The sequence below is a fragment of the Callithrix jacchus genome, chromosome 14, assembly GCF_049354715.1.
Source record: "Callithrix jacchus isolate 240 chromosome 14, calJac240_pri, whole genome shotgun sequence".
In the NCBI taxonomy this organism is placed as follows: domain Eukaryota; kingdom Metazoa; phylum Chordata; class Mammalia; order Primates; family Cebidae; genus Callithrix; species Callithrix jacchus.
In genome coordinates, this window is record NC_133515.1 from 105,477,523 (window position 1) to 105,502,495 (window position 24,973).

Genomic DNA, 24,973 nt, shown 5'->3' on the forward strand with positions numbered 1-24,973 from the left:
TTCCCAGAGCTCACTGGACAGCATACTTTCAGTAGTAGTTTGTTCAGTGACCACTGACACTGTGAATGCCAGTGCTCATGAAAGGTTTTATGAGAACAGAGGCAAAGTGCCTGGTTATCTGTTAGGTAGTTAATAAACCATCGCTTTTGTTTGAAACTGGCCAGATTTCTGTATGTTTTGTGTTACTGCTCTGAAGCCCTTTAAGTCACAATTCTTTTGATTAGCTCCATTCTTCAGCTGAAAGGTGGTCCAGAGCTGTGGATATAGTCCATTGCTTTCATAATGTTTTTTCTCCTCATTTTGTGTTGATTTTTAACTGCTTGTGCTGTTCATTTTCTAGGATGATCCATTCATTCCATCCTGTCTTTCCCAGTTTAACCTTCTTTGGTGGCTTTTCTTTGGCATTATTGGGTTGGGGACAGTGGATCATGCCTATAATCCCAGCACTTTGGAAGGCCAAGGTTGGAGGATCCCTTGATCCCAGGAATTTGACAACATGACAGCACCAGCCTGGGCAACATAGGGAGACCTCGGCTCTCCAGAAAAGAAGGAAAGAGAGAGAGAAATAGAAAGAAAATTAGACAGGTGTGGTGGTGTATGCCTGAAGTCCTGGGTACTTGGGAGGCAGGAAGCTATGATCACACCCCTGCTTTCCAGTTTGGGTGAAAGACTGAGACCCTGTCTCAAAAGAAAATAAAAGAAGAATAATTGATTTATTTGAGAAATATTTGCAGTATGCCTATAATATGATAGGGATTGGAGATAACCTGATGAATAGATTTGATCATTGTTCTCATGGGGACCCTGTCTGAAAAGAAAAAAAAAAGAATACTTGATTTATTCAAGAAATATCTGTAGTATATCTATAATATGGGGATTGGAGATAACCTGAGTAATAGATTTGATCATTGCTGTCATGGGGACCCTGTCTGAAAAGAAAAAAAAAAAGAATACTTGATTTATTCAAGAAATATTTGTAGTATATCTATAATATGGGGATTGGAGATAACCTGAGTAATAGATTTGATCGTTGCTCTCATGGGGCTTGTAGTAAATCTAGTAGAGGGGAAACAGAAAATAACAATAAATGTATATAAATTGCAAAACATATGCAATGAAGGAGTATGATAGTGCATAATGGAAGTGGGAGGTCACATCAACTTAGACAGCATCCTCAGGGATGTCTCAGGAGACAATCTTTGAGTCAAAACTTAGTCCATAAGCAAAACCAAGCTAATTTCCCCAAAAGAGTGGAAACACCAGCATTCCAGGTAGAAGGACCAGTATCTGTTAATATTAAAGGAACTGAGTGGAGGTTGTCAGAGCCAAAGCAGAGTGGGCCATGGTGGAGTTGTGTGTGATGAAGTCGGGGCTAGATAGGGAAGGCCATGTAGCTCTTTTAAGCCTTCATACAAGGTTTGCTGTTTATTCTAAGTAATGGCACACAGGATATTCTTTTATTTATGGCTGTGTGATGCAGAAGTGGAGACCATGCATTCTAACCAGGGCTTGGGAGGCCAGGGACTCATGCAATGTAGCCTGGCACATAGGCACTCCCTAAATGCGAATTCCTGGTGAGATGCAGGTTCTTGTCCTAGCTCTGTAGGTCACTTTTTACTGTTTGCTAGGTAAGGTGTTCACTTGTATGAGAAACAGTGTGTTATGCACCTGTAGAACTGGTGGATCTGAGACTCATTCTTTTTGTTATGACTGGTGTTTGCTTCCAGGTAATAGCAGTGAGTGCCCACCTCCAGGAAATGCTGAAGATGACACTGTTTGCTTGGATCTTGGCAAGTGTAAGGATGGGAAATGCATCCCTTTCTGTGAGAGGGAGCAGCAGCTGGAGTCCTGTGCATGTAATGGTGAGCACAGTTTTATGCCCATCAGCAGCAGGAGAAAACATGGCCTTTGTCTGCCAGGCTCCTTCCCTCCATTTGGAGGTCGTGCTAATGAGAGCAGTGGTGAGACCCAAGCCGAGGATGAGGGGAGGGGAAAGGCAGGGTAGTGTCTGGAGACGGGCATCTGTGAATGCAGATCTTGGCTCTTCTACCATATGTGGGAGACCTGTCCTGTTGGTCTTTCTTCTTTCTGCATTTTCAGGCCAGATAGTAGGCTTTGAGGTGGCACAGGAGGAAATTTCATTGTGGGTAAGTGGGTGGGGAGGTAGAGGTGTGTCCCAACCTTCCTCTTCTCCATATCATACAAACCATGAAAGCAGCATTGGCTATCTACATTACACTGGCATGGAACAGGATACTCCTGCAAGAACTCAACCAGAGAGAGCTGACTCCAGGATCTGACCCCACTAGATCAGGATTTTTAGGCTTATCTAGAAGGCTGGGTCTGCTCCCCTCTGATCTCTTAGAGCAGCCTGGGGCAGGAGCCTCTCTCCTGCTGGCCTGTCAGTTTTCCTTTGGTTTCTATGCTATTTTGGAACCCCTGGGTTTGAGAGTATCCTCATGGACTGGTCAGGGAATGGCTGGACTCTGCCTGCCACCCCACTTAAACCATGGAGTCAATGAGAGAGTTCTCATTGAAACCATGGAGTCAATGAGAGAGTTCTTTTGCTTTCAGAATAGACCAAGAGCTGAGTGTGGTGGCTCACGCCTGTAATTCCAGCACTTGGGGAGGCCGAGGCAGGTGGATCACTTGAGGTCCGGAGTTGAGAGCAGTCTGGCCAACATGGCAAAACCCCGTCTCTACTAAAAATACAAAAATTAGCCAGGTATGTGGGCTCACGCCTGCAGTCCCAGCTACTAGGGAGGCTGAGGCAGGAGAATTGCTTGAACCCAGGAGGTGGAGGTTGCAGTGAGCTGAGACTGCCAACACACTCCAGCCTGGGCAACAGAGCGAGACTCTGTCTCAAAAAAAAAAAAAAAAAAAATTTGGGCCAGGTGCAAGAAAAACACGAAAAAATTAGCTGGGCATGGTGTAATCCCAGCACTTTGGAAGGCTAAGGTGGGTGGATCACCAGGTCAGGAGTTTGAGACCAGCCTGCCCAATATGGTGAAACCCCATCTCCACTAAAAAATACAAAAATTAGCTGGATGTGGTGGTGCGGGCCTGTTACTTGGGAGTCCCAGCTACTTGGGAGGCTGAGTCAGGAGAAATGCTTGAACCCAGGAGGCAGAGGTTGCAGTGAGCCGAGATTACACCACTGCATCCCAGCCTGGGTGACAGAGCAAGACTCTGTCTCAAAAAAAAAAAAATAAAATAATAAAAAAAAAAGGACAACCTAGTAGTTAAATAAAATCACTGGGTTGGAAGCTCACCATCCATACAGTGGAGAAAGGGACTCTTCCAAATGCAGTAATGTGCAGGTAAAGAAGTTAGGTTGAGTGCGGTGGCTCACATCTATAATCCCAGCACTTTGGGAGGCCAAGGTGGGTGGATTGCTTGAGCTCAGCAGTTGTTTAGGACCAGCTTGGGCAACATGGTGGAATCTCATCTCTTAAAAAAAAAAAAAAATAAGGCTGGGCGTGGTGGCTCACGCCTGTAATTTCAGCACTTTGAGAGGCCGAGGTGAGCGGATCACAAGGTCAGATGTTTGAGACCAGCCTGGCCAACATGGTGAAACCCCGTCTCTATTAAAAACATGAAAAAATTAGCTGGGCATGGTGGCACTCGCCTGTAATCCCAGCTACTGAGGAGACTAAGGCAGGGCAATGACTTGAACCCAGGAGGCAGGGGTTGTGGTGAGCTGAGATCGCTCCACTGTACTCCACCCTGGGCAACAGAGTGAGACTCTCAAAAAAAAAAAAAAAAAGAAAACACATAGTAGATGCCAAATAAAAGATCTGTTGTGTGAATGGCAAGAGGCTTGGGGTGCCCTGGAAGGACAGAGCCTGACACAGTAAATGCTCAAGAAATACTTTATCAATTAGTGAATGCTGAAAAGGTTTTCTTTTTTTGAGATGGAGTCTCACTCTTGCCCAGGCTGGAGTGCAGTGGTGCAATCTCGGCTTACTGCAGCCTCTCCCTCCCGGGTTCAAGCAATTCTTGTGCCTTAGCATCCTGAGTAGCTGGGACTACAGGCGTGTACCACCACACCTGGCTAATTTTGTATTTTTAGTAGAGACAGAATTTGGCTGTGTTGGCCGGGTCTTTAACTTCTGGCCTCAGGTGATAGGCCTGCCTTGGCTTCCCAAAGTGCTGGGATGACAAGAGTGAGCCACTGCACCCAGCCTGAAAAGGTTTACTTTTTGCTCGTTTTTGTGTTCTAGTTGATTTCTTTCTTCTCCTAATTAGAAATAGGGTTTAATTTTCTGGCATTTCTGCCATTCCTATGTATGTCTGCATGGCTCACAGATGCCCAGCTGTTTTATCCTGTGACCTGTCAGAGCTGTTCTTGGTGGAGGACTTGTGGAGCTTAGGCTGCAGGGCTCATGCCCCTGGGGTTACTCCGCTCCCCACCCACAGGTGGACAGTTGTGTCCCAGCTGCTCTTGGTCTCAGGGAGCCAACCCTGAGGGGCACATTTTAGACTGAAAGCCAAGGACTGAAGTTAACAGGGTAATAAGAATGTTGGGACAAAGGGAAACATACAGAAGAGCATTGTGAGGGGCTTGAAGTGGAGAGAATAATTAGACTTAAGAGAGGGTCTTTAATCTAGAACAGACTTTTCTCTGGAAGTATTTTTTTTTTTAACCTTGTAGCCTCTGTCACTCAAGGCTGAGGAGTGTGACCTCAGAAACTACTCTTTAGTCGGGGGATATGGCTAGTATTAGCTATTGAAATAAAAAATAAATGTGATTTCTTGCCTCTTTGGGAGCATGGTCAGGGAGGAAAGAGGAGGAAGGAGGAGAGCCAGGTGTTAGAAAACTCCAGCTGTCAATTTGTGTGCTCTGTTTCAGAAACTGACAACTCATGCAAGGTGTGCTGCAGGGACCTTTCTGGCCGGTGTGTGCCCTACGTCGATGCTGAACAGAGGAACTTATTTTTGAGGAAAGGAAAGCCCTGTACAGTAGGATTTTGTGACATGAATGTGAGTATTTATGTATAGCTTTTTCTATATCAGCCAGATGGGAAGTTTTTATTTTGTAAGTCCTTGATTTTATAAATGCAAAGAAATCAAAACACAAATGGGCTATATCCTTCTGGCCCATTGTTATGTATGGATATGACTTAGGAGGAAAAGATAGAGTGCTTTCAGGTCCCTGCCTGCAGTTTCCTTCCATAGTAGGAGGCTTTGAGCCCAGAGACTGAGAAGGACTGGGGGTGGGGACTTTATGGTAAAGTTCGTTGGTTTCAGGCAATGGGTCCTAATTATGTTTTCCTAAATTACTTTTAGAATTGACTCAGATTACAAAATTATTCAAGGTGTGATTTTGAAACAGGTGCTGAATGAGTAGGAAAGACCTAGAAGGCTGCTTGATTTACCTAAGTCAGACCCTTGCCATGCAGAATGATGGGCGAGGGTTTCAAGGTTTAAGAGGCTTCACAGTGAGTCTGGCTGTGTTCTTCACGTCCACTGTGTGTGTGTAATCAAGAGAGTCTTTACTGGAATGCCTCATCTTTAGCAAATTGTTTTTCTTGATTTTTGTCTCTTGGTAATTCTTAATCACTTGTGCTTGGAATAAGAGCTTGGAGTTGCAAAGAGAATGATTACTTAAGTGCAAGATTTCTCAGCAAGGCAAATTTACTTCTGTAGAAGGGTGGTGCTTGCACTTCTGGCCACTGCAAGAGCACACTGGACAAGGGAGGGAAGGGGATTTTATCCCTAACACAGTCTCTGCTTCTGTGTCCTGGCCCCATTGGCCGCACACAATCTAAGCTGACCTGATTGCCTATGGTTTAAAATTGAATATGGCTAATTAAATGGGAAGGGAGAGGCTGTCTGTGATGGTACAAGGTGTGTCTGGGCATGTCAGGGTGTGGCAAAGGTGGGAAGGGTCACAGATTACAAAGCAGGTAACTAGGAGCAGGGAGGGTACAAGGAAGTTGACTTTAAGAAAAAAGAACAGGGAAGTTAGACAAGCTGAACCTCTGAAGAGGAACTTACTGTATCTTACACTTATAAAAATGGGCTAATTAGGAAAGTATCAATGATGGTATGTCCTACTTTCTTGGGGTACTCATGATGAAGTTACTGTCCTGTGTCAAAGATGGGAAATGTTGATTTTAATGAAGTCCTTTGCATGTCAGTTATTTTTATAAAGCTACATTACCTCTGAATACAGTGCATTTGGGAATAATGCTGCATGGTTTTTCTTCATAGGGCAAATGTGAGAAACGTGTACAGGATGTAATTGAACGATTTTGGGATTTCATTGACCAGCTGAGCATCAATACTTTTGGTAGGTGATTTCCCCAGACTGTTTATTGAGGGCTGAGTTGATTTCTGTCATGACATTAGAAAAGTGTGTTTTCAGAGTAATGTGCTGTAATTCTGCAGTAGAAGGTGGAAACATTCACTGCTTTTGTTAGGAAACAACTTTGTTGGCTAGAATAAAATGAACTCATAGTCTGTCCCCATGGAACTTGGATGTAGACTTTCTGACAAGGAAATTAAAGTCAAAATATTTGGCTTCCTTCTTTACTCCAAAATATACATGTGAGTAGCATAAGCATAGTTTAATGCTATAGACCGAATCCTGATTGATGTAAGAGTGTTTATTTGACTGAATGCTATAGACTGAATCCTGCTTAATATAAAAGTAGGCCTCATATTTTATCATATCATGTCCTCCTGGGTCCATAATTTAATCACAAAAATAATGTCCAGGTAACAAAAACTTTGTCTTCTTAAGCATTTGTTACTAGTAGTAGCATTCCATATGATTAGCTGTTGACTGTTAACTCCAGGAAGCATGTTGAGTATTCTGCAATCTCTTCCTATCAGCCAGTTTAAAAGCACTTGGTATGGAGGGAGAGTCTGGTCTAATATAGGTAGCAGAGACACTCTTCAATACTGTGAGTAGTGTCTAGCCAGCAGCTCTGCCATTTGACACAATGGTAATATCCTAAGAGGATTTCACTTTAGATTTGTGAAGTACTCGGTCAAGACATTCACTGTTTGGAATTGTTCACAGGGAAATTTTTAGCAGACAACATCGTTGGGTCTGTCCTGGTTTTCTCCTTGATATTTTGGATTCCTTTCAGCATTCTTGTCCATTGTGTGGTAAGTCACCAACTTTTAAGTAATTAAACATTTTCTTTTCTTTTTTTTTGAGATGGAGTCTTGCTCTGTAGCCCAGGCTGGAGTGCAGTGGCGCGATCTTGGCTCACTGCAACCTCCGCCTTCTGGGTCCTGGTTCAAGCAATTCTCCTACCTCAGCCTCTCGAGTAGCTGGGATTGCAGGCACGACCCACCATGCCCAGCTAATTTTTGTATTTTTTAGTAGAGACAGGGTTTCACCATGTCTGGTCTTGAACTCCTGATCTCGTGACCTGCCTGCCTTGGCCTCCCAAAGTGCTGGGATTACAGGCGTGAGCCACTGCGCCCGGCCTAAACATTTTCTTTAAATTTTGATCAACTCCAATGTGATCTTTGGAAAAAGATAAAACTTGTTCTTAGCAAAGTCTGGCCTGATATTTCCAATAATTTTTTTTGGTGTTATTCCTAGGGGAGCATGTCTTATAGAAAGCTTAGCTAATAATGGTCTTTTAAAAAAATGATACTATTTTTGCATGTTGGTGTTTTATTTTAATATAAAATAAATTGTCTCAGGAATTTTATACTTGCAAGCATAGGAGACTGTTTAACTGATTCGTCCAGGTCCTTTGATGAGTAAAGCCCCTAATTAAGGGCATGTCCAGGCTGACTTTGTTGCAATAGAGCAAATGTCAAACATCAGCATTTCAGATGTTCCGCATCTATCATATAGATTCTTGGTAGCAGATGGCTATGTGTTCAGCTTTCTGCAGAAGTAGGATGTAGGGATTGGGGCCCAGCTATCCTATAGAGTATTCACATCTTCCTAAATAAATAAGAGTAAGCAGTCTTTTCTGTTCTCATTATCAGTAATAGCTACAAGTTGAATTGGGCTTTGACTAAGGAACTCCAGGTACTTTATAAATTTGAAGCCCTTTTTCATAAATGTTCTTACAAATCCATTCACTTGCATCTGTGGGGAATGGTTATTTGTCTGCTGTAGAGATGAGAAAGTCAGACCCAGGCTTCCAGACTTGTTCTCTGAAATTCTTTCTGAGCACTTAAAAATTCCAGCACAGCTCTGCTAACAAAGGAGTTTTTCCTGCCTCTTCCTTCCTTTTTTTTCTCCCTGGCTTCTCCTGCCTAGGGGCCATCCTACCGAGCAGCTTTTTCCTTGGGGTGGTGAGCATGATGGGTGTAGGGAGGAAGACCTCTAGGGAGCACTTCTGCTGAAGAAAGCTGTGTTAAAGGTGACATGCTTGAAGATTTGACAGATGTCGCTGGATAACAGTGCCATCTATCATGATTGCTATTGGAGGGTGGAGCCTATTTTGTTTACTGGGAAGTTGCACATGTGGGCAAGGCACAACCCTTGATTTTAGAGCAAAGCCTCTGACAGGAGGGAGGGCTGTGGCTTGTTTTTGGCCATAGAATACATTGATGGCAGCTAGACAGGAAGCCTAGGCCTGGATTCTTGGTCCTTGCCCTCTGCTGCTTTCAGTCACAGGCAGGGACAGGACAGCAGGTGGCCATGTGGTCAGCCTTCTGCAGAAGTAGGATATAGGGACTGAGGCTTAGTTCTTCCAGCAGATCGTGGTCCACATAAACTGTTGAGACAGCTAAGAAGAGAGTGAGGCTATGGGCCAGGGCAGTGTGAGGGAATCTGCAGGCCCAGCCACCTGGGTCTTCCTACCAGTCACCTTTCCAGTCAGCGTGGTCCTGGTGTACCCAGCATCTGGAACATTTGTCACTTCATGTATAGGAAGATGTCCTTGTTATTCCCCTGCCCACAGAGGGATACATTTCTCACATAGCACTTAAACCTTGCCTCTTTCTGTACTTAATGCCAAAACATATTTCCTTTGAGTGCAGAGCAAACACTTCTAGACCGGTGGCATAACTAAAGCTGGGGTGAGAAATGCATTCTCATCGTTGAGCCTGCTATCACTGTCTACAACTCAGCTTCTAAGTTCTTCACTTAGTGTTAAGAGTAGCCTGGGAGGAAATAGTACTCACTAACTGAATTTTTTTTGTAGGAATGACCTTTTTTCTTGCTGTTCCTTTTATTCTAGGACAAGAAATTGGATAAGCAGTATGAATCTCTGTCTCTGTTTCACCCCAGTGTGAGTATACCATATGAAAGAAACATAATCTTCACCTTGTCTTTGAGGCCGTATTAGGCAAAGACCTTTACTTGACCCAGTAAGAACTTTGACTGGCTGATAGAGGTCATGTTGCAGCAGGAAGGGTCTAGGTTGGAAGTGTTTGCCCTCCTGACAATAGTGATGGTGAACTTTGATTAGCTGCATGGATGGTGATTTAAATGGCTATGCTGTCCCCTTCCCAATCCATAAAGAGTGATTTAGCTCTTCCACAGTTAATATTTTGAGATCAATTTCTGCCTTGGGATCTTACCTTGAGAGGTTTGAATCTTCTTTTGGATCATCAAATGGTAAGTTTTCAGGATGCTTGAAAGCTAGTTTTTGCCATTAAAAGTAATGGCATTAATTACTTTTGCACCAACCTAGTACTTTCTAGTTACTTCTTAGGTTGAGCGAGCCTCACCTAACACTTTTTTTTAGCAAGAAGCATCACAGTGCCAACAGAGTAAGGGGCTCTTTGATGGGTAAGGTTGCAGCTCTCAGGACCTCCGATTCATCTTTTATTCCCATCAATTGAACCCATGTCTTTCCAGAATGTTGAAATGCTGAGTAGCATGGATTCCGCATCAGTTCGCATTATCAAACCCTTTCCTGCACCCCAGACTCCAGGCCGCCTGCAGCCTGCCCCTGTGATCCCTTCAGCGCCAGCAGCTCCGAAACTGGACCACCAGAGAATGGACACCATCCAGGAAGACCCTAGCACAGACTCACATATGGATGAGGATGGGTTTGAGAAGGACCCCTTCCCAAATAGCAGCACAGCTGCCAAGTCATTTGAGGATCTCACGGACCATCCGGTCACCAGAAGTGAAAAGGCTGCCTCCTTTAAACTGCAGCGTCAGAATCGTGTTGACAGCAAAGAAACAGAGTGCTAGTTTAGTTCTCAGCTCTTTTCACTAATGTGCGCAAAATATTTTTATAGATTTGACTTACAATCTCAGCTTATTTTTGTGAAGATTGGGAAGTAAGGAAGTGACTTTTAACAGCAGATGCGGGTCATGTGTTTGAACTTCCTGCAGATAAACAATTCTTGTGTGGTTCAGCCCTTCTCCTTTTGAAAAGGTAAGGTGAAGGTGAATCTAGCTTATTTTGAGGCTTTCAGGTTTTAGTTTAAGTATCTTTTGACCTGTGGTGCAAAAGCAGAAAATACAGCTGGATTGGGTTATTAATATTATGTTTTTGTAGATTAATCTTTTATATTGATAACAGCACTGACTAGGGAAATGATTTTTTTTTAATACACTGTAATGAACCGCTGAATATGAGGCATTTAGCATTTATTTGTGAGAACAACTGGAACACAATAGGTTTAATTTTTGCCTTTAACTAAAAACGAAGGAGATAAATCTCGTTATACATTGTCTCTAAATTGTGGTTACCTGGAGTTTTTAAGTAGCAGGGAGAATTATACATCTAAGTTTAGAAATCATTTGGGTTAATATTGGCTCTTCATAACTCTAAGACTAATACTCCCTAGTAGTATAACTACCTACCTTACAGTGAGGGTAAGTGCTAGCTAGTTGAATTTATGGAATCCTATCAACTTTTTAGGGCCCTGAGTTGCTGGGTAATTTTTCTGTGTAAGTATCTTCATGTATCCCTATTACTGATAGTGAATTTTCTAAGAGCAGGTATCCCTATCAATCAGGTGCAGTGGTTCATGCTTGTAATCCCAGCATGTTGGGTTGCCTGTTTTCAAACACTAGTGAATAAAAGGGTAAGATATTTCTTAATAGGTTGTTTTGAATAGGCTGAGGTGTGATGAGCCAGCCAGGTGACAGAATGCTACCTGCCCTTATGGTTGGGGGGGCCATCCCCACAAGAACTGATTCTTCAGAAACCCTTTTTATTGACCCTTTTTATTGCTCCAGGACTCTGGATGGGCTGCATTTACTGTGTGAAGGATAAAAACCATTAGCCTGAATTCTGATTTCTATAAATTGCTATTAAAAGCTTTTTTTCCCCTAAGAACTGAAATGTGCTCACCAGCCAAAACATTTTAACTTGGAAACTTTGAGGGCAATTAACCAAACCTGTGACTAATCATGTCCTTCCCCCAAACTTTTCCAAGGACATTTTTTATGCAGATACTTGTTATACTAATACTTGAACTTGTACCTTATGGTATTTGCTGTATTTTAACTAGTCACAATATTCTTGTATTTTAGTTACACTTTTGGAATTTGATACAGGTGTGTGGGTGTATGTGTGCAGCAGTTCTCAAAAGAATGTAAGAAAACCATTTTTATAAAATTGTGACTTTAAAAAAAAAAGTCTTTGTCATTTGTAAAATTAAGCTGCTTAGGGTATATTTTATAGCTATAGCACTGATATCTGCATTAATAAATACTGTCAAAACACAATGGACCTAAGTACAAAACTTCCCTGAAAAATCCTAATACTTTTATTATTAATATCATTGGCAAAGGTTTAAGCCGGAGGAAAAAGAGGTGTCTATGTATTGGCAACTTTGAGTTCTGTAGATTAATAAGCAGACTTGGGTCTCCCGTGATTGGCTAATGGTCTCCATCTCCTAGCAGACTTAATTCAGGGTTTGCTTCTGCTACATCCCGCCAGTAAGGAAGCAGCAAAGGCAGAGAAGAGACCTTTTTCTCTATCAAAGGCCAGAGATGTGAGAACAAAAATTCATTCCCCTTTGATGACAAATGTAGTCCATCTGATAAATAGGATGAGAAGTCCTAGAAGGGAGAGAGAAATCGGTTAAAGGTGGGTAACTGGCCAGGTGTGGTAGGTCCCACTTGTAATTCTAACACTTTGGGGCTGAGGATCACTGGAGGACAGTTTGAGACCCTGTCTCTACAAAAAAAATTTGAAAAATGAGCTGGGTGTGGTGGCACAGACCTATATTCCTACCTACTCGGGAGGCTAAGGTGGGAGGATCACTTAAGCCCAGGCTTCCTGGGTGATAGAGCGAGACTGTCTCTAAGATTTAAAAAAAAAAGCGTGGGAGGGAAGAGTAGTATAACTTTTCTGAATGCCAGTGTGTAACATTCTCCTGTTTGTGGCCCTGTGACAGAAAGATCACCAGCCCCTTTCATTTTAGGCATCAGACGAGAGTTGCTGTCTTGGACTACAGTGGCACTGACATGCTATTACATAGGTGTTTGGACATTTACACAACCCTTACTAGTGTTTTATAGTATGGTCTCTGTATTATAGAATCAAGTTTCATGAAAGTCACTCACTGTTAAATGAACTGGGACCTCATTCTAGGTCTCCTGAGTCATATGACATGATTCTCAGGTTATTGTTGGAAAGAGCTTTAACAGGGAAATATGGCCTATAAACATAATCAGCAAAAAATGAAAAATTTGGTATCAGGTCTCCCATGAGTCAATATTGTTTTTGACTTAGATTTTTAGGTGGAAAGAACTTGTACCATCTAACCTAGACTAGTAATTGCTGAGACAAGAGCCCAGTCTCACTCCTACTCCCCTGAACTCAACAGTATATATTTAAAAATATATATATATCTTTGGAGATAGGTTTTTGCTTTGTTGCTTAGACTGGAGTACAGTGACATGATCATGGCTCACTGTAGCCTCAACCTCCTGGGCACAAGGGATCCTTCCAACCTCAGCCCCCTGAGTAGCTGGGACCACAGCCATGTGCCACCATGCCTGGCTAATTTTTGGACTTTTTGTACAGACTGGTCTTATGTTGCCCAGGCTGGTCTTGAACTCCTAGGCTCAAGCAATTCTCCCACCTTGGTCTCATGAAGTATTGGGATTATAGGCATGAACAGCCATACCAGGCCCTGAACTCAATAATTTTACCCATACAGCTATTTCTCACTTGGGGAAGAATCTTCTTAGGCAAGAGCTCTGTTAGAATCTGGGTGCCAACTAGCTTATGTGACTTTCTTTTTTTGACGGAGTCTTGCTCTTGTTGCCCAGGCTGGTCTTGAACTCCTGACCTCAGGTGATCCACCTGCCTTGGTCTCCCAAAGTGCTGGGTTTACAGGCGTGAGCCACCGCGCCCAGCCCAGTCTTGCCTTTTTGGGGTACCAAGCAGATGGACTCATGTAGTATGTAACCTTCAGAGACCAGCTTCCTTCCCTTAGTGAAGTGCTTTGAGTCACCTGTGTTGCTCTGTGTCAAGACTTACTTTTTATTGCCAAGTAGTATCCCATTGCATGGACACGCCAGGTTCAGCCACCCGAGGACACTGGGGTGTTTCCAGCAGGCAGGAATGATGCTGCTGTCAGCATCACACCCAAGTTACGTGTGATCAGTTTTTCTTTCTCTAGGGCAGATAACCCAGGAGTGGACGGCCAGGTCCTCCCTAAGTGTATGTGTGACTGCGTAGGAAATGTCCAGCCATCTCCTGAGTGGCTGCACCACTCTATGGGACCCACTTTTTATCTTTTATGTTTGTGAATATGCTTTCAGGCTTTAAAACAAAGTAACTTAATTAGAACTACGTATCACAAACTGAGTTATCAGCCAATACTATATTCAGATTCATTGTTTCATGTTTTAACAAGTTTTAGCTTCTTCTGCCATTTTATATATGAAAGAAGAACTTGGCTTAGATGTTCATAAATAGGAGCCACGTATTGCTCATTTACATCATTGTGTACTAACAGCCAAGGAGCCTGGCCGAAGAAGCTGCTGGGCTTGTGAGCCATCCTGGAACCTCCATTCCTTCTCTCCCCAAGCCTTTTTGATTCCATTGGCTAAAGGGATGACTCTTTTAGCTAAGCAGGACCTTTCTAGGGAAAGCTGTACACACACCTGGTTTACTTCTGTGTGATCCTATTCACCCCAAGAGGACTGAGCAAGCCACCATACCTGGCTTTCTTGCATCAGGGTCCACAGGTCAAGTACGTCAGTCCCACAGTCTTGGGCCACTTGTAAACATGCATTGGCATATTCACCAACAACAGAATTCAGGCGATTTAGTTTGCAACCTTTTGGAGAGAAGAAATCGAGGTGGCAGTTGATAAACCCAAATGCTGGTCCTCGTATAAGTTCTGCTGTACTCATCTAGACAGTTTCAAGTGCCATTAAATACTGACCTCACTTGGGCCAGCCCCAGGGGCTGGGGTATATGTTGATAGGCCTTGCAGGTTACTGGTGTGCTGCTCTACCCAGCAGAGGACAAGGTACAATGGGAAGGAGGAGCCTTTAGTGGTAACCAGAGCCTTCTGAGGAGCCAGGGAGGATGTTCTAGAGGGCACCTTGAAGAAGGCACAGAGGCAGAAAAGGCCCAAGAGAGCTGGGCTGCTTGGAGAGTGCCGGCTACAGGAGCTGGGCTGGGGGCTGGTAAGGGCTGTACTGGGAAGAAATGCCAGGCCATGGAGTGCTGACACCACTGGCTTTTTACATGTAACAGCTGCACCGCAGCACAGCAAAATTATTTGTAGACTTCAGATACAGATATCTACGTTTTGATGCCTATAGTTTTCACTAAATAGCTGTGTGACTGTACAGCTTTCTTAATTGTCCTCAAGCTTTCTGCATCCCTGTGATGACAGTGCCTACGTAATTGCAGGAATACTGACAGGGCTGAGACTAAACTCCAGCAAAGCAGCCAGCACAGAGCAATTGAGTGTATCTAACACAGGCGCAGGCTGCCTCCTCCTCCCAGGGAGCTGCACTAGGGAAGGCTGGAGTGAGGTATCTGGGGATTGTGCCAGGTTAGAAGGAGGGGCTGGGGGTAGGAGAAAAGGCTCAGGAGGCTGCAAATAGGACAGTGAGGACTGGCGGGAGGCGGACCACAGAATCGTATGAAAGAGAAAGCATGAGGATAAGAGCAACTGGACATGGTCACAGGAGGACCTGTGCTGGCCCAGGCTCTACATCAGAGAGAAGAAACTATTTGCCAGTTTTGATTCATACATGGGATCAATTGTTCATTTGTAAAATTCACCTGGATTATAACTAGCTACCTCATTCTTATGAAAAAATTTTAAAAATTAGTTGAGCATGGTGGCACATGCCGGTGGTTCCAGCTACTTGGAAGGCTGGGGCAAGAGGATCTCTGAGCCCAGAAGTCCAGGCTGCAGTGAGCTGTAAGCAAGCCACTGCACTCCAGCTTGGGTGACACAGCAAGACCGTCTCAAAAAATAAGCAGCTGAATTTCTAGGGGGACGAGTTACTGAGATGTAACCTCTCCTCTACCTGCTTTGCTCATTGAGTTTTTAAAAAGTCTCCACTGGGCTACATTCAAGGATGGAAAGAGGAAATGAAATTAAACATTCAGAATGTCATATATTCTTTCCCTAGGAAACAGTAAACAAAAAGAAGTCTAAACAGCTTCTGTGGACCAAGCTATCTAACATTCATCCCCTTCTATTAAAGCCAGGACAACACTGTCCCCCAGGTCAGTTATGGCTGCAGGCCCAGAGGCGAGCTAGGGGTCTGGAGGTGTCTCCAGTGGAGCTTTGTGGGCCTTTAGGCCTCCCTGCAGAACACTCTGGTATCTCATGCACAGCATTAGGGGCCCTCTGCCCTGATGTGATGCCCAGAGCCTGCTACCACCATGCCCCACAGGCTAGGGTTTCTCCCCAGGTTTGTGCCTCCAGTGTGTGGCACCCCTTGACATATGCTCTGTGTGACTTCAGAAGGCGTTGGATTCTCCTCTAAGGATGAGAGGCCCTTTGAGAGCAGGGGTCATAGCTACAGCCCAACTCAACAGTAAACTCTTGTAACAGTAAGTACTTGAGCTCTGAAGTCACACTACTGGATTTGATTCTGGGTTCTGTCATTGGCTGTGTGATCTTGGGCAGGTTACTTAACTTCTCTAAGACTCAGTTTATCCACTGGTAAAGTAGGGACAATAACAGTCTTCCATAAAATTGTGGTACGCCTGCTGTAGTGTGTAAAAAACATCTGGTGTGCTGAAAATGGGCCCAGCATTGAAATCTACCTACAAATACTGTTTGAGTCAGACCATGCTTTGAGAAACAGCTGTTCTGTGTTGCAAGGCCAATAATTTGTCCTAGAATGTTGAGTTCTCGGCAGCTTAGAAAACTTCCATAACCATTAACATACAGCTGACCCTTGAACAACGGTTTGAACCGTGAAGGTCCGCTTATATGCAGGTTTTTCAACCAAAGGTGGCTCGAAAACACAGCACTTGAGGGATGTGAAACCTGAGTACACAGAGTGCTAGTGACTCCTATCCCATCATTCCTATCCCACCTCCCATGAGCCAGAAAAAAAGCCCCAGGTATGGACCTCCGAGTCAAGGCACAGCAGCCCTCCAGTCCTAGCCCCCACAGAGCACCTCCCAGTCGCAGCCCCCAGAGCAACCTCCAGTCCCATCCCCCACAGAGCACCCCCCAGTCCCAGCCCCCCCCAGAGCACCTCCCAGTCCCAGCCCCTAGAGCACCCCCAGTCCCAGCCCCTAGAGCACCCCCCAGTCCCAGCCCCCACAGAGCACCTCCCAGTCCCAGCCCCTAGAGCACCCCCAGTCCCAGCCCCCCAGAGCACCCCCCAGTCCCAGCCCCCCCAGAGCACCTCCCAGTCCCAGCCCCTACAGAGCACCCCCAGTCCCAGCCCTCACAGAGCACCCCCCAGTCCCAGCCCCCACAGAGCACCCCCCAGTCCCAGCCCCTACAGAGCACCCCCAGTCCCAGCCCTCACAGAGCACCCCCCAGTCCCAGCCCTCACAGAGCACTCCCAGTTCCAGCCCTCAGAGCACCCCCCAGTCCCAGCCCCCCAGAGCACCTCCCAGTCCCAGCCCCTAGAGCACCCCCAGTCCCAGCCCCCACAGAGCACCCCCCAGTCCCAGCCCCCACAGAGCACCACAACTGCGCACAGTTCTCAGTGGGCTGCACGTGCACCCTGGAGTTTGGCAATTGTAAAGGTCAGCAGATGTGAGGCCTGTGGTTCCCTCCTGACTATCCGAAGCCAGAATCCCTTTCCTATGTCAAAAAGGGATCAGGTATAACATAATGGAAGCTGTTGATGAATGGACATACAGAGACCCTAAGAAACAGAAGCCCCCAGGCAGGAAACCACTGCCTATCAGTTCTTCCCTCAGTGTTCCTATCCAGGTTTGCTGAGGTTGGCTGCGGGTTGCTTACCTTGTATGATGCACTGTTTTTCCCAGGCTGTTTCACAAAGTGGGGTCGGCGTGATGAGAATGACTCGATTCTCAGGGATGTCCACAGACTTCAGGTACTGCACCATGCTCTTTAAATTTGCAGCATACTCGTCCAGGGCAATGTGCTGCTTGGGATTCTCATCTGTCCAGGAGAAACATGAGTACTCACCAAATGCTTACTTATTATAAGTGACGACAACTGAGGTGAACACACTTCTGCAAATGCCTGCGATTCATGATGTCACTGGGGAATTGTTTAACACCAACGACACAAAGTGAAGGTTTTCTCCTTAATGAATTAAAATGTATAGTTCTTCATAAACAAGACTTCAAAGGCTCTGACTAGGGGCACTGTTAAGTACTTTTTTTTTTTTTGAGACAGAGTCTTGCTCTGTTGCTAGGCGCCAGGCTGGAGTGCAGTGGCGTGATCTAGGCTCACTGTAACCTCCGCCTCCCAGGTTCAAGCAATTCTCCTGCCTCAGCCTTCTGAGTAGCTGGGACCACAGGTGTGTACTACCACGCCCAGCTAATTTTTATATTTTTTAGTAGAGATGGGGTTTCACCGTGGTCTCGATATCTTGACCTCGTGATCTGCCTGCCTCGGCCTCCCAAAGTGCTGGGATTACAGGCATGAGTCAAAGTACTCTTGTATTTTTGTCACTAGTTTCCAGATGGTTGTTAAATCAATGAGGTTGAATTTGTAAAGAAATTCAAGAGCCCAGCCTGTTGAGTGAGACAGCCTAGGTTCGAATCCTGGCTTTGTCACTCCTTGCTACAGAACCACAGATAAATACTTAGCCTTTCCGTACCTTATTGGTAAAATGAGGACGATAATAGGGTTTCCCTCTAGGACTGAAAATCAAAATAGCTAAGAGTTTACAGCACCAAGCAGGGTGCCTTCATGAAGCAAGCACTCAGTCTAAACAAATGCACCCATGACTACTACCTCCGTTACTGCAAAGGAGTATTTTCTAAATAGGCTCTCTCAAGTATTACAAGGGTCACTGTAGGCCATTTGCTAACCACATATAAGTACGTGTAAAGAAAAAAAGTCACCAATGATCCTACCACCCAGAAAACCACTGTTGGCATTTGGATGTATATCTTTCCAGTCTTTTCAGGAAGATATGTACACTTTAAATAAAAATGAGTTTGCACTGAAGATTATATTCACATTGAAGACTTTATATTTTGCTTTTTTTCTACAGATTGTTTTAGAGACAGGTTGTCGCTCCATCTCCCAGGCTAGAGTGTAGTAGTGTGATCACAGCTCACTATAACCTTGAACTCCTGGGTCTAAGTGACCCGCCCACCTCAGCTTCCCAAGTAGCTGGGACTATAGGCATGTGTAATCACATTTGGCAAATTTCGCCGTTGTTGAGACAAGGGTCTCTCTCTGTTGCCCAGGCTGGTCTCAAACTCCTGGCCTCAAACAATCCTCCCACCTTGGCCTCACCTCCCAGTGTTGGGATTACAGGCATAAGCCGCCATGCCTGGCTCACATGACATATTATGAGCTTTTCTGTGTCCATAAATAGTCCTCAAAAAAAAAAATGATATGTATTTGTAGGGTGACCACATGATGTTTGTTTCCTTACTGTACAGCTTCTAATCTGCTGGGTTTTTTTTTGTTTTGTTTTGTTTTTTTTTTTGAGACGGAGTTTCGCTCTTGTTACCCAGGCTGGAGTGCAGTGGCGCGATCTCGGCTCACCACAATCTCCGCCTCCTGGGTTCAGGCAATTCTCCTGCCTCAGCCTCCCGAGCAGCTGGGATTACAGGCACGCCCCACCGTGCCCAGCTAATTTTTTGGAATTTTAGTAGAGACGGGGTTTCACCATGTTGACCAAGATGGTCTCGATCTGTTGACCTCGTGATCCACCTGCCTCGGCCTCCCAAAGTGCTGGGATTACAGGCTTGAGCCACCGCGCCCGGCCTAATCTGCTGTTTTAAATAGGAATACACAGCTGGGCACGGTGGCTCACACCTGAAATCCTAGCACTTTGGGAGGCAGAGGCAGGTGGATCACCTGAGATCAGGAGTTTGAGACCAACCTGGCCAATATGGCAAAATCCCATCTCTATTAAAAATATAAAAACAGCTGGGCATGGTGGCGCGTGCCTGAATCCCAACTACTCAGGAGGCTAAGGCAGAGAACTGCTTGAACCTGGGAGGTGGAGGTTGCAGTGAGCTGAGATCGTGTCACTTCACTCCAGGCTGGGCAAAAGATCAAAACTCCATCTCAAAAAAATAAGTAGCAATACACAGAAATCTCTGCACACATATCTGGCTGCATTTCTGAATACTTCCTTAGGTTGAATTTCTACATGTGGGCAGTCACTTGACCCTACTGTCACTCAGCTTTCCAGAAGGATTATAAGCTCTTCTCCCTCCAAGAATGAAGAGTTCCAATCTAATTTCATGTCTGTCGGCTATAAGCATTATTGCTTCATACTGCTTTTCTTTGAGTCAAAAATCAAAATATCTTGTTTTAATTGGCATTTTTTTAAGTTTTCACACATTTTCAAATATGTATTTGCTGTTAAAATTTCTCCTTTTCTCTGTTCCTGTCCTTTGCCCATGTTTTCTATTGGAGTATTTGTCTTGATTTCTACACCAAAGATACTACTCTCTTGTCTGTCCCAATTTTCAGATATTTTCCTTAACACATCATTTTCTCTTCCAGTTTTTTCTAACCTATTTTAAATTTATTTCATAAACCTGTTTTTCCTTTGTGGCTTCCTCCACTGCTTTTATACTTAGGAAGTGTTTTTCCTTATCCTAAATTTGGGAAAATTTCTTTTTAAAAAATTCTGTTTTGAGTTTTCTTAGAGTTTTTGGTGCAAGAAATAAAGTGAAGATTAATTTCTTCCCCAGTGTAATGGTTAGCATGCAGTCTCTACTGATACCTGTGATCTATAGAATCTTTCTCCTGAGAGCAAGAATTTCTCTTACTGCAGTTGGTGTTCCTTCATGTCCAGCCCCACCTTAGAGGTCCCCCTCACTGTACCTATAAATAGCTTTCCACACCACTTCTGTGACACATGTAGGGCACAAAAGAAATCTCTGGAAGGTGACTACCTAACACCCTAAAACAAAGGCTGACTTTCCTCGTTTATAGCATGCAGAAGGCTCTTCTTTCAAGAGTAGAACGGGAAGAGAGAAAGGCCTCTTACACGGCTAGCTTTGCTCTAGTCACAGCAACAATTCAGCAAACGAGGAGAGTCCACCTCCTTTTCCAAACCCACGTTCACCATCGCCCAGGATTCAAGCCTAGCCTAGGTCAGGGTGGCTGCTGCCCTGAAATACACCTCCTAAGACACCCCCCAGCTGCATCAGTGTCATGCAAACCACAGGTATACATAAGCTTTCTGCTGCCAAATGCATCAACTAAAGAGAGAAACATTAAAAACTTAGCATAGCACTAACAGACTCTAGAAAATATTTAAGTGTTTGCAAGATTAGAACAGCCAGCAACCGAGGCATGTAGAAACTGAGTCGAGAATAAAATCCACTGGTTTTAAAGCCAGAAATACATATAAACTCAAGGAACTCTTAAGTTTGGCAAAACTATCTATTGGGAGAAAGTAAACAGTTGAAAAAAGTATATTACATGTAAGTTTGCTGCAACATAAAAATGACTAAAGAGAGCTAGAAAAACACAAAAATGCCTTCACCTTTTAGTGCACTGTCATTGGCCCCAAAGAAGACTGTCACAGCTACTGGGGTGTCCAAGCTGTTTCCTTTCCTGATTAATCTTGGAAGGATAATTTTGGCCCATCTGGTATTATAACCTGAAAATCCACGATTCAGAACATCACATTTTCTGAAATGAAAAATTTTAAAAAGATGAATTGTGGGAAAGAAGTCACGGTCCCAGTAACCAACCTTTAGTGAGGGTGTGCTCTCTGGGATTCTCAGCCTGTCATGTGTCTCTGAGGCTGCCCCAGGTTTCACTTTGAAAGAAGCAAGTACATAGTTGAAGCATGCTAATCTTCCTTAAGCCAAAGATACAGGTAAATACGCCATACTCCTCTGTGAGAAATCATAAGTAATTACATATAAAGGGGCTGGGATTAAGCCTGCAGACTACCTGACTTCAGGCATGGTATAGTGGGGTGCTTTTAAAATGGAGTTCACGACAGACCGTTATTGATCTGAGCAAGTATCTCAGGTAAAAAGCTAATAATATGCTGGAACTTAAAATAGTTTAGTTTCAGAAACTAAAGTAAATAGACCAGGCACAGTAGCTCACGCCTATAATCCCAGCACTTTGGGAGGCCGAGGTGGGCAGATCACGAGATCAGGAGTTCAAGACCAGCCTGACGAACATGGTGAAATCTCATCTCTACTAAAAATACAAAAATTAGCTGGGCATGGTGGCAGGCACCTGTAATCCCAGCCACTCGGGAGGCTGAGGCAGGAGAATTGCTTGAACCTGGGAGGCAGAGGTTGCAGTGAGCTGAGATGGTGCCACTGCACTCCAGCCTGGGCGACAGAGCAAGACTCTGTCTCAAAAAAAAAAAAAAAAAAAAAAAAAAAAAGATTTAAATAGTCTATGGAAGATTTGATTTCTAGTTTTGATTAGTTTTAATAAATATATTAGTTGGTTTCAACTTAAACCAGTTCATAGGCTTGTTTCCTTCTTAAAAATAGTTGGATTCACAGTACTGGAGGTGAAATGAAAAAGAAAAAAAGGCCAGTTTGCCTGGATTTGTTTCTCAGCTCCGTCTGTGACTAGGCATGACCCTGGACATGCCTGCCACTCCTTCCTCACATGTAAAGTGAGGAGAATCCCAGTTCAGGATTGCATCAGGCAGATTTAAAACCCCTCAGATGGTACCAGGCACGTAAGTGGGACTCTTTTTTTCTTAGTCTTGGTAAAACGATATGATCTGGGATTTGCTTTAGAATAATCCATAGTAGGAGGCATTGATGGGCTCATTTCACTCTTTGATTCTGTAGATGTTTGAAGTTGTCCATAAAGTTTTCTTTCTTTTTTTTTTTGAGATGGAGTTTCGCTGTTGTTACCCAGACTGGAGTGCAATGGCACGATCTTGGCTCACTGCAACCTCTGCCTCCTGGGTTCAAGCAATTCTCCTGCCTCAGCCTCCCAAATAGCTGGGACTACAGGCGCGGACCACCATGCCCAGCTAATTTTTGTATTTTTAGTAGAGACGGGGTTTCACCATGTTGACCAGGATGGTCTCGATCTCTTGACCTCATGATCCACCTGCCTCAGCCTCCCAAAGTGCTGGGATTACAGGTGTGAGCCACCGTGCCCGGCTCACCATAAAGTTTTCTTAAAATGAATCCTGGGGGTCCAATTTATGATTAGTAAATCAGTATAGTTCATTTTGGTGTATGGTTCAAATTCCTACAGATGTGTAAGCAGAGAAGCTGAGGCAGCAGTGGAGAAGCGCAGCCACAATGTCAGGCAGTGGGCTCCAAAGCAGCCCACAAGTACGCTTTTTATGACACTACTCAGAGTTCTCAGGCAGCGTTTAAGGTGGGGAACAAGTGAAACTCAGCCTTATTTCTCTATTTTTTTTTCTCAGCCTTATTTCTAAGTAAGATTGTTTTTGTATGTAATGATTACAAAATGCTGACTAGCCTTTTTACATAGTGAAATTACAGTACTTAAAAATGAAGTGCCGGGCTGGGTGTAGTGGCACATGCCCGTAGGTCTCAGCCACTCAGGAGGCCGAGGTGGGATAATGGCTTGAGCCCCAGAAGTCGAGGCTGCAGTAAGCCCTGATCACGCTACTGCACACTACTGCCTAGGTGAGAGACCCTGTCTCAAAAACCACAAAAAACCGAAGTGTGGTGGAATTGTGACAAGGCGAGTCTGTCTTAGTCACCGCAGCACTTCCAAAAAAAAAAGACAAAGTAGCTTCCTGCCAGTGTGGTGTAGCAGTAAAACTGCAAGTTCTGCGATCACAGCGGCTGGGACTTACATCTGTGTGTCCTTGACTAGCAAAGAGGCATTGGCCGTTTACTTAGCTTGAGTCTACCCAGCCATCAGAGCTCAACCCTAAAATATCTAACTGGTCAGACGAGTGAAGATTAAATGTTTTCTGTTCCTTCTCCTATACACTAGGAAAGGCAAGCAAAATTAACAAAGGGGAAATGTTCTGTTCAGAACTACCCTTCACTCTCTCTTCCCAAGATAATGACATCTTCCCTCCATCCATCAGTACTCAAGTATCGGAAACCATTCTCACCTGACCAGCTTGTCAGCCAGCGATGCTCCCCATCCACCCTGCTGGAAGGAAAACTGGAGAAAGAAAAGCCCATTATTACTACAAATGACTGGCTGGTCATTTCGGCAAGGGTAGTTCTGATCCGCAATGCCTTTGTTTTCTCTGCCCTCTCTTCTTGGCTTTTGTGCCTTGATTCACTCTGGGGAGGTCATTCTGGGGATTACAGGTAAGTACACCTGGAAGCACTTTAGCAGAGGGGGGCTTTTTCTTTATCAATTGAAGGCTAAACAGCCTGTAATCCCAGCACTTTGGGCGGCCGAGGCGGGTGGATCACCTGAGGTCAGGAGTTCGACACCAGCCTGGTCAACGTGGCGAAACCCCGTCTCTGCTAAAAATACAAAAATTAGCTCGGTGTGGCGTCCGTCTATAATCCCAGCTACTTAGGAGGCTGAGGCAGGAGAAACGCTTGAACCCGGAAGGCGGAGGTGGCAGTGCGCCGAGACCTCGACACTGCACTCCAACCTGGGCGACAGAGTGAGGCTCCGTCTCAAAGAACAAAAAAAAGCTAAACAGAAATCCAAGTTCAGGAGATAAAGTCAACTACAAGTCCAAAGAGGAAATGAAGTCCGTGCTACCTCACTGGTTACGGAGCGGACGGTGAACATTTCTCATACACATTCCCGTGCAATTCGGGAAGCCCTGACTGCCCCATATGCCTAAAAATAATGTTGCCAGTTACTGGCATATACACAAAAACCTGGTGAAGCAAGTCCTGAGAAGAGGACACACAGGAATGGACTTTCCACTCCCTCCCTGAAGAACCTGCATTTAGATCGTTCCCTTCACGGGAGGTGAGATCTTGGATGAACAGATGGTCCTTTTCTACCTAATTCTTGAAGGCATTTTACTTCTAAGGTCCACCTCTGACGGCCCCACCTGTGCCCGCGCGGCTTCCTGGGACACAAAGGGCGCCCGGAGCCGCTCGCCTGGACCCGGATGGGAACCGTTGCCGCCCAGGACGGCGCGGAGGGGACGACCGCACTTCCCGACCCAGGTGGGAGGCGGCGCGGGGCGAGCAGCGCGGCCGGGTCCCCTCGCGTCTGTGCCGGGAACCGGGGCTCTCGCAGGGACCGTCTTGGCCTCCGGGATGCCGCAGGCCGGCAAAGCGCAGCCACTGGGGGACCCGGGTCGCCACGGGCGTGGCCAGGCTTCGCCCCAGCCGTTTCCTGGGCCGCAGAGGACGGCGAGGAGCCCCGGCCAGCTGGGCAGCAACCCTGCAGGGAGGCCACGGCGAGAGGCTGAGCGTCCGGGTGGCGGTACCTGGGTGATGGAGTCCCCGAAGAGCAACACGCGAGGCCACACCAGGGCGCTTCCGCAGCCCGCGGCCTCGCACAGCGCCATGGAACCGCAGGCCGGGGCGGGGCCGCCGGCTCGGCGAGGCGC

The 24,973-nt window shown here is 45.2% G+C and overlaps 2 protein-coding genes across 18 annotated transcripts in view; one reads left to right on the plus strand and one right to left on the minus strand.

Annotated features, from left to right (window-relative positions):
- Window positions 1-11,617, plus strand: part of ADAM17 (ADAM metallopeptidase domain 17) — a 63,940-nt gene extending 52,323 nt beyond the window's left edge. For 11 of the 13 annotated variants that reach the window (XM_078349978.1, XM_008981151.5, XM_078349975.1 and 8 more), the window contains 6 exons: window positions 1,728-1,862; window positions 4,853-4,983; window positions 6,217-6,295; window positions 7,031-7,119; window positions 9,165-9,215; window positions 9,788-11,617. In XM_078349978.1, coding sequence (XP_078206104.1) covers window positions 1,728-1,862; window positions 4,853-4,983; window positions 6,217-6,295; window positions 7,031-7,119; window positions 9,165-9,215; window positions 9,788-10,129 — 827 coding nt within the window. In that variant the 3' untranslated portion in view covers window positions 10,130-11,617. The remainder of the gene's footprint in view (window positions 1-1,727; window positions 1,863-4,852; window positions 4,984-6,216; window positions 6,296-7,030; window positions 7,120-9,164; window positions 9,216-9,787) is intronic. The other 2 variants (XM_078349974.1, XM_078349976.1) reach the window with 1 other exon arrangement.
- Window positions 10,515-24,955, minus strand: IAH1 (isoamyl acetate hydrolyzing esterase 1 (putative)). Of its 5 annotated transcripts, XM_002758043.7 has the most exons (6): window positions 24,851-24,955; window positions 23,552-23,604; window positions 21,005-21,153; window positions 17,311-17,472; window positions 14,069-14,187; window positions 10,515-11,953 (listed from the first exon to the last, which is right to left on the minus strand). In XM_002758043.7, exons 1-6 carry the CDS (start codon window positions 24,929-24,931, stop codon window positions 11,771-11,773), a joined length of 747 nt encoding a protein of 248 aa, XP_002758089.1. In that variant the 5' UTR covers window positions 24,932-24,955; the 3' UTR covers window positions 10,515-11,770. The 5 variants fall into 5 exon arrangements, with proteins under 5 accessions (XP_002758089.1, XP_078206108.1, XP_035129176.1 ...); XM_078349982.1 differs by lacking the exon at window positions 23,552-23,604; XM_035273285.3 differs by lacking the exon at window positions 21,005-21,153.
- Window positions 24,956-24,973: the final 18 nt, after the last annotated feature.